We start from the raw sequence: 11,767 nt of genomic DNA, 5'->3' as shown, positions 1-11,767 counted from the left end.
TTGACCACATGCTTGGTCACAAAGCAAATCTGAACAGATACAAAAAAATTGGAATAACCTCCTGTATTTTATCAGACCACCATAGCTTACAGTTAGATTTCAACAACAACAAAAATTACAGAAAGCCTACAATCTCATGGAAACTGAATAATTCCCAAATGAATTACCACTGGGACAAGGACAAAATAAAGAAAGAAATGAAAGATTTCCTAGAATTCAATGAAAATGAAAGTACAACATACCCAAACTTATGTGACACTATGAAAGCAGTGCTAAGAGGAAAATTTATAGCACTAAGTGCCCATATAAAGAAGATGAAGAAATCTCACACTAGTGTTTTAACAGCCCACCTGAAAGCTCTTGAACAAAAAGAAGCAAACTCACGCAGGAGAACTCAATGCCAGGAAATAATCAAATTGAGGGATGAAATAGAAGCAAAGAGAAAAATACAAAGAATCAATGAAACAAAGAGTTGGTTTGAGAAAATCAACAAGATAGGCAAGCCCTTATCCAAATTAACAGAAAGGCATAGAAAGAGCATTCAAATCAACAAAATCAGAAATGAAAAGGGAGACCTAACAACTGACATTGAGGAAATCCAGAGAATCATCAGGTTATACTTCAAAAACCTATACTGCACAAAATTGGAAAATCTAAAAGAAATGGACAATTTTCTGGATAAGTACCACATAACAAAGTTTAATCAAGACAAGATAAATTATTTAAATAGACCAATAACCCCTAAGGAAATCGAAACAGTTATTTAAAGTCTCTCAACCAAAAAAAAGCCTAGTACCAGATAGTTTCAGTGCAGAATTCTACCAGATTTTCAAAGAAGAGCTAACTCCAATATTCTTCAAATTGTTCCACACAATAGAAACCAAATGAACAATACCAAACTCTTTTTTATGCTGCTACAGTTATCCTGATACCCAAACCACACAAAGATGCAGCAAAGAAAGAGAATTACAGACCAATCTCCCTCATGAACACTGATGCAAAAATACTCAATAAAATATTGGCAAACCGAATCCAATAACACATTATCCACCATGACAACCAAGTAAGCTTTATCCCAGGGATGCAAGGATGGTTCAACATATGAAAATCTGTCAATGTAATACACCATACAAACAAACTGAAAGAACAAAACCACATGATCATCTCATTAGATGCTGAAAAAGTCTTTGACAAAATCCAACACCCCTCATGATAAAGGAATACAGGGAACATACCTAAACATAATAAAGGCAATTTACAGCAAGCCAACAGCTATGGTGATATTTTATTTGTGCTGAAATGTTATTTTATTTGTATGTTAACAAATAGAGTTGCCTGGGGATCAGAGCTAAAAGCGAGCCATTTAGCAGAAATCTGGCTGTGGTGGCACACACCCTTAATCCGATCGCATGACAGGCAGAATCTCTGTATGTTCAAGGACACAGCCAAGTGGTGACTCTTTTAATCCCAGTACCAACCATAAAGACCTGGAGGTCTGTATAGGCAGGCAGTGACGAGAAAGTCATGTGGTTGGGTTAAGAGCCAATGAGAAGACAGAACAGAAAGGCAATAAAAAGACAAATCAGACATTAGAATCTCTGAGTGGAAGGATGGCAGCGAGTGGTAAGCTAAAGGGTATTCGCTGGTGCTCTGATCTCTTGGGCTTTTAACTCTGTATTTGGCTCTGTGTTTCTTATTTAATAAGACTGTTTAGAATTTCGTCTACAAACAGCCAACATCAAATTAAATGGAGAGAAACTCAGTGATTCCACTAAAATCAGGAACAAGACAAGGCCGTGCACTCTCCCCATATTTATTCAATTAGTACATGAAGTTCTGTCTAGAACAATAAGACAACAAAAGAAGATCAAAGGGATAGAAATTGGAAAAAAAATCAAAATTTCAATATTTGGAGACAATATGATAGTGTACATAAGTGACTCCAAAAATTCTACCAGATAGCTCCTTCAGCTGATCAACTCCTTCAGTTATGTAGCAGGATACAAGATTAACTAAAAAAATCAGTATCCCTCCTGTATACAAATGATAGATGGGATGAGAAAGAAATGAGACAAACATCACCCTTTACAATAGCCACAAATAATATAAAATACCTTAAAGTAACTATAACTTAGGAAGTGAAAGACCTGTATGATAAGAACTTTAAGTCTCTGAAGAAAGAAATTGAAGAAGATATCAGAAAATGAAAAGATCTCCCATGCTCATGGATAGGTAGGATTAACATAGTAAAAATGGCAATATTACCAAAAAGCCATCTACAGATTCAATGCACTTATCATCAAAATCTCAGCACAATTCTTCACAGACTTGGAATAAACAATACTCAACTACATATGGAAAAACAAAAAACCTAGGATAGCTAAAAGAATTCTGTATAATAAAGCAACCTCTGGAGGCATCACCATCCCTGACCTCAAGCTCTACTATAGAGCTATAGTAATAAAAAAAGCTTGATACTGGCATAAAAACTGACATGTGGACCAATGGAATTTGAATTGAAGATGCTGACATTTTTCTGCACACCCATAAACACTTGGTTTTTGACAAAGAAGCAAAAACTGTACCATGGAAAAAAGAAAGCATCTTCAACAAATGGTGCTGGAATAACTGGATGTCAACATGTAGAAGATTGCAAATAGATCCATATCTGTTGCCATGAATGAAACTCAAGTCTAAGTGGATCAAAGACCTCAACATAAATCCAGTTTATGAATTAACACTGAACTTAATAGAAGAGAAAGTAGGAAGTAATTTTGAACACATTGTCACAGGAGACCATTTCCTAAATATAACACCAGTAGCTCAGACACTGAGAGCAACAATTAATAAATGGGACCTCCTGAAACTGAGAAGCTTTTGTAGGGCAAAGGACACTGTCAATAAGATAAAATGACAGCCTACAGAATGGGAAAAGATCTTTACCAACACTACATCTGACAGGGGACTGGCCTCAAAATATATAAGGAACTCAAGAAAATAGACATCAAAATACCTAATAATCCAATTAAAAATGGGCTACAGAGCTAAACAGAGAATTCTCAACAGAAGAATCTCAAATGGCTGAAAGACATTTAAGGAATTGCTCAACATCCTTAATCATCAGGGAAATGCAAATCAAAATGACTCTGATATACCATCTTATACCTTTCACAGTGGTTAAGATAAAAAAACCACTGAAGACAGTTTATGTTGGAGAAGATGTAGAGCAAGGGGAACACTCCTCCACTGTTGGTGGGAGTGCAAACTTGTACAGCCACTTTGGATATCAGTATGGTGTTTTTTCAGAAAATTGGGAATCAGTCTTTCTCAAGACCCAACTATACCACTCTTGGGCATATACCCAAGGAATGCTCAATCATACCACAAGGATGCATGCTCAACAATGTTTATAGCAGCATTATTCATAATAGCCAGATCCTAGAAACAACCTAGATGTCCCTCAACTGAAGAATGGATAAATAAAATGTGGTACATAGACACAATGGAGCAGTACTCAGCAGTAAAAAACTGTGACATCATGAGGTTTACAGGCAAATGAATGGAGCTAGAAAATATCATCCAGAGTGAGGTAACCCAGACTCAGAAGGACAAACATGGTATGTACTCAATCATAAGTGGATACTAGATGTAAAGTAAAAGGGTAGCCAGATTACAATGCACAGCTCCAGGGAAGCTAGCTAACAGGGAGGACTCTAGGAAGGATCCGTGGATTGCCCATCGAAGGAGAAATAGATGAGATCTCCATGAGCAAACTGGGAGTGGGGGGGTAATGGAGGCCAATGTATGGAGGATGAGAACATAGGGGAATGAGAGATTCGAGCCAGAATAGGGAGAAAGTGGGAGAGAAAGGAAAGAGATACCATGATAAATGAAGACATCATGGGAATAGGGAGAAATAGAGTGTTAGGGAAGTTCCCAGGAATCCACAGGGATGACCTCATTTTAGACTACTGATGGTAGTAGAGAGGGTACCGGAACTGGCCTACTCTGGTGATCAGATAGCTGAATACCCTAACTGTCATCATAGAACCCTCTTCCAGTGACTGATGGAAGAAGATCCAGAGATCCACGGCTGGGTGCCAGGCCGAGATCCAGGAGTCCAATCGATGAGAAAGAGGAGGAATTCTATGAGCAAGGGACATTGAGATCATGATAGGAAAATGTACAGAGACAACTAGCCAAACTAGTGGAAATGCATGACCTGTGGACCAATAGCTGAGGAGCCCTCATGATACTGGAATAGGCCCTCTGGATAGGTGAGATAGTTGTTTAGCTTGAAGTGTTTAGGGGGCCCCCAGGCATTGGGATCAGGACCCATCCCTGGTGCATGAACTGGATTTTTGGAGCCTAGTGCCTATGGTGAGACACTTTGCACAGCCTTGGTGCAGGGAGGAGTGTCTTGGACCTGCCTCAACTTAATGTACCAGGCTCTGCTGACTTCCCATGGGAGACTTTGCCTTGGATGAGGTGCGAAGGGTGGGTGTGTTGGGGGAGAAGGTTGGGGGTCGGGAAGAGAGATGAGAGGTGAATTTGTAGTTGTTATGTAAAATGAATAGAAAATCTCTTAATAATAATATGAAAAAAGAGAGGAAAAACTTAAACTATGCAATTAGACTTTTTTTTGGGCTATCAGCTCACAAATAATGGCATGCAAATAATTATTAGTGATACAAACTGGACCTTACCTTAGCCTTGTCCCACTAGCTCTTATAACTTAAATTAACCCATGTTTTTATTAATCTAAATTCTACCATACAGCTTTTATCTCTCTCCAATTCTGTGTATCCAACCCGATCTGCATCTTGATGGCATCTCCTTCATGCCTCAATTGTCTCATCTTCCTGTCTTTGCCTGGAAGTCTGGTCTATCTCTCCTGCCTAGGAATTGGCCATTCTGGTTTTTATTACAACAATCATAGCAATACATCTTTACACAATGTTCAAATGTCCCATAACATTTCACACTTTTGTCTAAATAAAAGGTTTTTAAGTCTAATACATAAAATTATATTAAAAAAGAACAATTATCAAGTAAGAATTACATTCACCAAGTCCAGTCTATTTGTTTTTGGCAAATTTGGACAAATTACTCTATTACCTATCTTATCTTGATGAGTCCAAAGTTTTGTACCTAAAATACCTTCTATTATAACTTGTATTACCATCCTTACAATATCTTTTTAGAACTAAAAACATCTTAGATAATGTAAGCTTTCATATTTCCCAACCTTATAAACTTTTCATCTTTTATGTAAGTTTTTTTAATTTGTTAACAAGGAAGACTGTAACTATAACTATCTAGTCTTTGATGCCCATCAGAGACCCAAAAAGGATAAAATATTACCTGAGTAAACAGGATATGCAAAGCAGACAACTTCCAACTTCCAAAACTATAGAAATGATTAAGACATCTGGCTACCTTCACAGTCACCCCAAGATTCCTCTGCAACATTGAGGCATCCATCTTCAGCCTATAGGCTTGCAAAATCTGACATTTCTGCGAAGCAGGAATTTTGTTTTCTTTTGTGTCTTGATTGGATAGCATACTGTCAGCAGTCAAGACAAGGGTTTTCTTGCCCAGTGGATAACCTTGCCACAATCAAAGGAAACTCCATATGTAGGTTCTTTGATGCCCATGATCCTTTTTTTGAAATAAATTGGTGCTGCCAGGAGCTAACATGTCTCACTGTCATGAAAATCCTTAGGTTATTAAAACATCTTAAATTCCATAATCTATATGTCTCTGTATTGTTTGAAGACCATTTATCTATCTAAAATATATATAACCTTGAATACATACTTAATGTGACTACAAGTTTGATTATTATAGATGACTAACTACTAACCTATATTTTTTAATTATACATTACATTTTTAATGAGTTGCATAGGTACAAATACCTTAAAGAAGAATAGAAACATATATATGATGTAGCAAAATAATTTTAAATTTGTATCAATTTACAAAAATCCATACCAATGTAAAATATTTGAGACTAAAATATTTGAGAGCTTTTTAGACTAAAAATAGGTTCAGTAATCTATCCTTTTATCCTATCATTCCCATATACCCCTTTTTTCTTTTCATAAAGAGATCCTTGAATCCGACCTCCATTGCTTAGTTTCCTTCCTTTTTATGACCAGTAATAATTCACAACCAACTGCCCAAATGATGACAAACATCCATAAACCACCAAATGACAAAACCACCTACCTCACATCTTGGAAACATGGGTATTGCGTTCTCTGAACTGCTTCCTGTTGCATCAGGTGATGTAATCTTTAGGGGACCCTGAGAAAATTAAGATAATGGTCAAGTCCCGTGAGAGCTAGCTGTTGTCCAGTCTCTGTGTGATGGGAAAATGTAAGGCTTATCTAAAGTCTGGCTGGACTATTCTGTGAGGCTGAACCCTCTCAGCAAGCAGCTTTGAAGTTGTTCTGGATGAAGAATTTTGAGGAAACTGCAACAGAGGCATTCTGAAAGGTTGGGTCACCTGGGCTACTAGTATTTATTGGTGTCCGGCCTTTTAGTTCTGAAAACACAGAAAGTTTAAACCCACCATGCAGCTCTGCACATGGTGCTGACTGGCTCAAATGAGTAGGCAGTGGTCACCCAAGAGATTGCAGGGCTAGGAAGCCACATCTGGCTCCATGTTTGGAACTTTTTAAAAGCTTTTTTCGTGTCCTATGTGAAAATACTTGCCTTTACATTGGATGCCCTATGTAAGGAGTCTTTCTCTGGCCCATCAGCCAGCTCCCAAATTAACATGGAGATCTTTGTTAATTATGAAAGATCAGCCTATATCTTAGGCTTGTTCCTAACTAGTTCTTGTAATTTAAATTAACCCATTTTTACTCATCTACATCATGTCATATGGCTCAGTTACCTCTTTTTTATTCTGTACCTCTGACTTGTTCTGAGTCTCCTGGAATCTCTCTGGCATAATCTGCATGCTTAGATTCCTCCTCCTCTTCTTTTCTCTCCCTGGAAATCCTGCTTATTTCTCCTACCTAGCTGTCATGTTGTAACTTATCTTCCATCTTGCAGTTCCAGTTTGTTCCATGTGTCTGTTGTCTGGTTGTGATTCTGCTTTTCTTCTTTCCAGAGTTCTCTCTCTGCCCAGATGTTCCATCTATACCTCCTGCCTAGCTATTGGCCATTCAGCTTTTCATTATCTCAATCGCAGCAAAATCTTTTAACACAGTGTACAAATATCCCACAACAAAACTGATACCTACACATGAGACAATATAGGTGTGGGTAAAAGTAGGAATTAATCTATTTTAGTGTCAGTGTGGGCACCAGACAGTAATGTGAGCTATTGCAATACCCATCTGCAGATAGAGCACAGAGCATACACAGCTACCAACATTCTCTTAGAGTCCTGACCCTACCTCGAACTCCACAGAGGAGGAAGTTTCACTACAGTGATCCTTAAGAAGGGTAGGTTCAGGGACTGATCAATGTTAGCCTCTTTTCTTTTTTCCCTGTAGCCAAAATTATCTTTAATTTTTTTTGTTTAAAAGTTTTTTTTTCATTTTACCTACCAAACACAGTTCCCCCTTCCTCCCTTCCTCCCACTAACTCCCCATATTCCCCCCACTCCACCCCATCCACTCCCCAGAGAGGGTAAGGACTCCCATTGGGAGTCAATAAAATCTGGCATATCAAGTTGAGGCAGGACCAAGCCCCCTGCCCCCCATCAATAGCCTCTTTTCTTGAACATGGAACCTTCTGCATTTTGGGAACTTTAGTTTTCACTTCTGCTTTTCAGCTCATGATTTTGATGACCTTCACAGTTTAGAATTAATATAGTAACCATTTCCAAAACAGGAGACCAGAGAGGGGCCCTTTAACTATAACATTTACATGACCAAAACACTCTTGTACCTGAATTACATTGTAAAAGTCTGAAAATTAATCATTCCTTAAACATCCAAGTCACAAAAACTCCTGGACTCATAAGTATGGTGAAACTGATGGTGATATTAGACTATCAGGATGGTGCTGATGCTCATAGTTGAGATGCCAGCACCATTTAAATTGGAATGAACATTTGGGGATGAACAGGCTTTAATTTAAATTCAACCGTCACAAAAACTAGAAGGATTCTGAACAATAAAATAAGAACACTTAAGATGAAAGACAGCTGAGAGGTTGTTCCTATGGAAATCATGTATGTTGGTAAGAAAATGACATGAATCTATCAGCAATTATTTAGCATAGACTCAAATCAGAGCCATGAGAATACCACATTTCCGTCCCTATTTCAATGGATTTCTCCTGTGCATTCATCCAGGAGCTCTGAAGGATCAGGTGTTCTGTGTGTCCCTTCTGTTCTGTTTGATCCCAGCAGCATCAGCCTGCATCTCCCCTTGTTGTAGAACAGTGCTCCCCAGGCATGGTAGTACTCTTGTCCTGTAAGCCTCTGTAGCTATGATTACACACAGGTCACCTGCACAAGATTGGCCCCATGAATATTCATTCCTTCACGGTATAGAGGCTCCTAAGGCCACTCCCCCATCAGAAATATTGACAGTTAAAAGTTGTAGGCAAAGCATTTTTTTTCAGGGATATAACCACTGAGAAGTTTTCAAAATTGCTGGGCATAGTGGAGTGCATTGTTTTCAACAGTTGGGTGTGAGACTGGTTGGTGGATCTAGTCTGGTCTACATAGTGAGTTCCAGGACAGCCAGAGCTACATAGTGAGAACCTATCTGAGCAAACAAAAAACAAAAACTGAATACCAAAAAGCCCAAATATTGACAACACACTTTTAAGGAACTCTAATAAAACTCATTGCTTCACCAGCTAGGTTTGTGTGGAGTCTTGTCCTTGTTTCTATCAGTGGTGTCTCATGTATCATGTGTAGCCATTGTTCTTGTATCCCTAGTTAAAATTCATACAACATTCCCAAAGCATCTGCCAGGCAGGCTAGGAAACTGGTGATGAGTTTGGTCAGGCTGATAAAGAAAAGGAGAACCAAGAAGAAACTCAGAGAAAAAGACCAACCACCGCAGAGTCCCGCAAGTGAAAGTGTTGGCCCAGGAAGTCACCAGGTTTATTTTGCATTAAGTCCTGGTCTGTGGTGAGTGGGAACATACAGGCAGACGTAGAGGGTTACAGTGGAGATGTTCTGCAGGAAGTGACCACAATCAGTTTGGGCATTAAATCCTAGCACACAGCAAGCTGAGGAGAAGGAGGAGGAGTCTGAGACCCACATGAATTTTAACAGGTTCTGTCAAAGAATCAAAAAGAAAAACTAAAGATCCACAGAGATACAAAAGCCACAATTTCTGAGGCCCATCCCATCACAGCACCAGAAAGAAAAGAAGAGTCAGGCGCCTGGTTAGAGCAGTTCCTCTTCCTCAGACGCTGCCAGTATGACATCCTTATGACAGGAAGCAGAAACCAGCCTGCCTAGGCCACACATTTTGTGTCTGTGTGTGTTTGGAACAGAGGCCAATCATCTGCACACTTGTGGCAACTGGAAGAGACCATGAACCCCTTCCTTTCAGTCCTGCTGTATCTTGGTGAGATACCAAATGGGGAGGGAGGATTCTCTTCTATGAGGGAATCCACCTCACAACCATGATTTGGGCCATCAGGATGTCTCAGCAATTGCAGAAGGGACCTGGGAGTGGAGGCCCTGCTCTTGTTTAATTTCAAGCACTCACAGGTAATTCTATTGCAGGACTGAGTCTGGATTTCAGGATCCCAGTACTGGCAGGTGAGTGTCTTCTCAGCTGCCCCAGTTTGGAATCCTTTCTGGGGACCACACATCACTCATGAACAGAGCGTATGGTGAACAGCAGGAGTGGCCTGATGCTGGGGAATGTCTAGATTTCCTGGTTCTGAGAGCTTACGTCTGAGGGAGAGTTCTGGGAGAGCAGCTGTCAATTTTCTTTCAGGGGCCCTCTCTAAACCTACACTCTGGGCAGTGCCAAGAAATGTGGTAGCCACTGGGAACCAGGTGACATTCTTCTGTGAAGGGCCATTAGAGGCCAAGGAATATGTTCTCTACAAAGAAGGAAGTCCAGATTACCCAATACCAACAACCCTTTTACAAACTGAAAACAAAGCCACATTCTCTGTCTCATCGGTTGAATGGTACTATGCAGGCCAATATTGGTGTGAATATAAAAGCAATAATGGTATGTCAGAAAGAAGTGACTTCCTGGAGCTGGTGGTGACAGGTGAGAGGACCTTTACTAACCCCAGATTCTGCCTTAAGGAAAGGAATATGTTCACTTAGAGTTCCTTTCTCAAATATGAGAAAGGAGAAAAATGCTTTTCATGTAAGCCCACATGACAGGCTTTCTCTTCTCTCCTAGGATATTACTCAAGCAAAGTCACCTTGTCTGCCATTTCTAGCCCTGTGGTGACTTCAGGAAGGCTTGTGACTCTTCAGTGTGTCTCACAACAGGCATATAACATGTTTATTCTAATGAAGGAAGACGAGAAGTTCTCCCCGGCTTTGCCCTCACAGAATATATACCCTGAGTTATTTGGATCCCTGTTCACTGTGGGTCCTGTGACCCCCAACCAGAGGTGGAGGTTCACATGCTATGGGTATTACTTGAGCAGCTCCCAGCTGTGGTCAGTACCCAGTAACCACCTAGAGCTCCTGGTCTCAGGTAAGAAAGTACAGGACTTTCCTTTGAATGATATTGTAACTGACACAGGATCCCAGGAAAGGACCTGATGTGTTGTGGGTAATCTCCAAGCACAGCTACTGAACTCAGATTCATAGATCTGTGGTACATCTTGAATTCAGATGCAGAAATTGGGGTCTAATTAACAGTTGAATTCAAAATCCAGGGAATAGTGAGGTCTTTAAGTGTCCTTCTATAACTGCAAATCACTTTAGATGTCATCGGCAAATGTGAACTTCTTTGTGATATTCTCCTAACAGATGCACCTCCTTCTTTTCTACTTTTTTGGCAGGGATCCTTCATAAACCCACCATCTGGGCTCATCCCGGCTCTGTGATCACCTCAGGGAGTCCTGTTACCATCTGGTGTAAGGCAACCCTGGGAGCCCTAACGTATGTGATATATAAAGAGGGAATCCAAGAGCCCTGGGTCCAACAGACTCAAACAGACAACAACACTGAGGCAAAACTCCCCATTCCATCTGCGACACAAGTGCAGGCAGGGCGATATCACTGCTACACCTACACCTCTGCTGGATGGTCAGAGCGCAGTGACACCTTAGAGCTGGTGGTGACAGGTGAGAAGACACTAGAAATATTAACCCCAGATGTCACTCTCAAGAAAAGACTGCACTAACAGTACCTCCCATCAAAGGGCAGCCATGGGAGACAATTCAGGCTTTGTGATCCTCTTTAATTTTCCATGTGTGTTTCTTCTAGGAGTCTACAACAAACCCACCCTGTCAACCATGCGAAATCCTGTTGTAAACTTAAGAGGGTCTGTGACCCTCTCTTGTACCTCAAGTCAGAGATATGACTGGTTCATTTTAACAAAGAATGGTCAGAAGTTCTCCATCCCTCAGAGCTCAAGATACACACACACTGGGATGTTCCTGGCTGAGTTTCCAGTGGGTCCAGTGACCTCTAGGCAGAGGTGGAGGTTCAGATGCTATGGCTATTACACAAATAATCCTCAGGTGTGGTCAGAAGGGAGCGACGTCCTGGAGCTCCTGGTCTCAGGTGAAGAAGCCTCAGACTCTCTGTGGAATCGTGTTGCACCTGACTCATGTTCCCAGTGAAGACCAGGGTTGTG

At 40.4% G+C, this 11,767-nt stretch overlaps 1 protein-coding gene across 1 annotated transcript; it reads left to right on the top strand.

The window, feature by feature from the left end:
• Positions 1–10,176: 10,176 nt before the first annotated feature.
• LOC131902883 (leukocyte immunoglobulin-like receptor subfamily B member 3-like) lies at positions 10,177–11,753 on the top strand. The gene is made up of 4 exons (XM_059253779.1): positions 10,177–10,216; positions 10,355–10,657; positions 10,968–11,252; positions 11,395–11,753. Exons 1-4 carry the CDS (start codon positions 10,177–10,179, stop codon positions 11,751–11,753), a joined length of 987 nt encoding a protein of 328 aa, XP_059109762.1.
• The last annotated feature ends 14 nt before the right edge of the window (positions 11,754–11,767 follow it).

Source organism: Peromyscus eremicus, chromosome 1, assembly GCF_949786415.1.
Source record: "Peromyscus eremicus chromosome 1, PerEre_H2_v1, whole genome shotgun sequence".
In the NCBI taxonomy this organism is placed as follows: Eukaryota; Metazoa; Chordata; class Mammalia; order Rodentia; family Cricetidae; genus Peromyscus; species Peromyscus eremicus.
The sequence above is the reverse complement of the archived record's forward strand: the minus strand, read 5'-3'. Positions and strand labels throughout refer to the sequence as shown.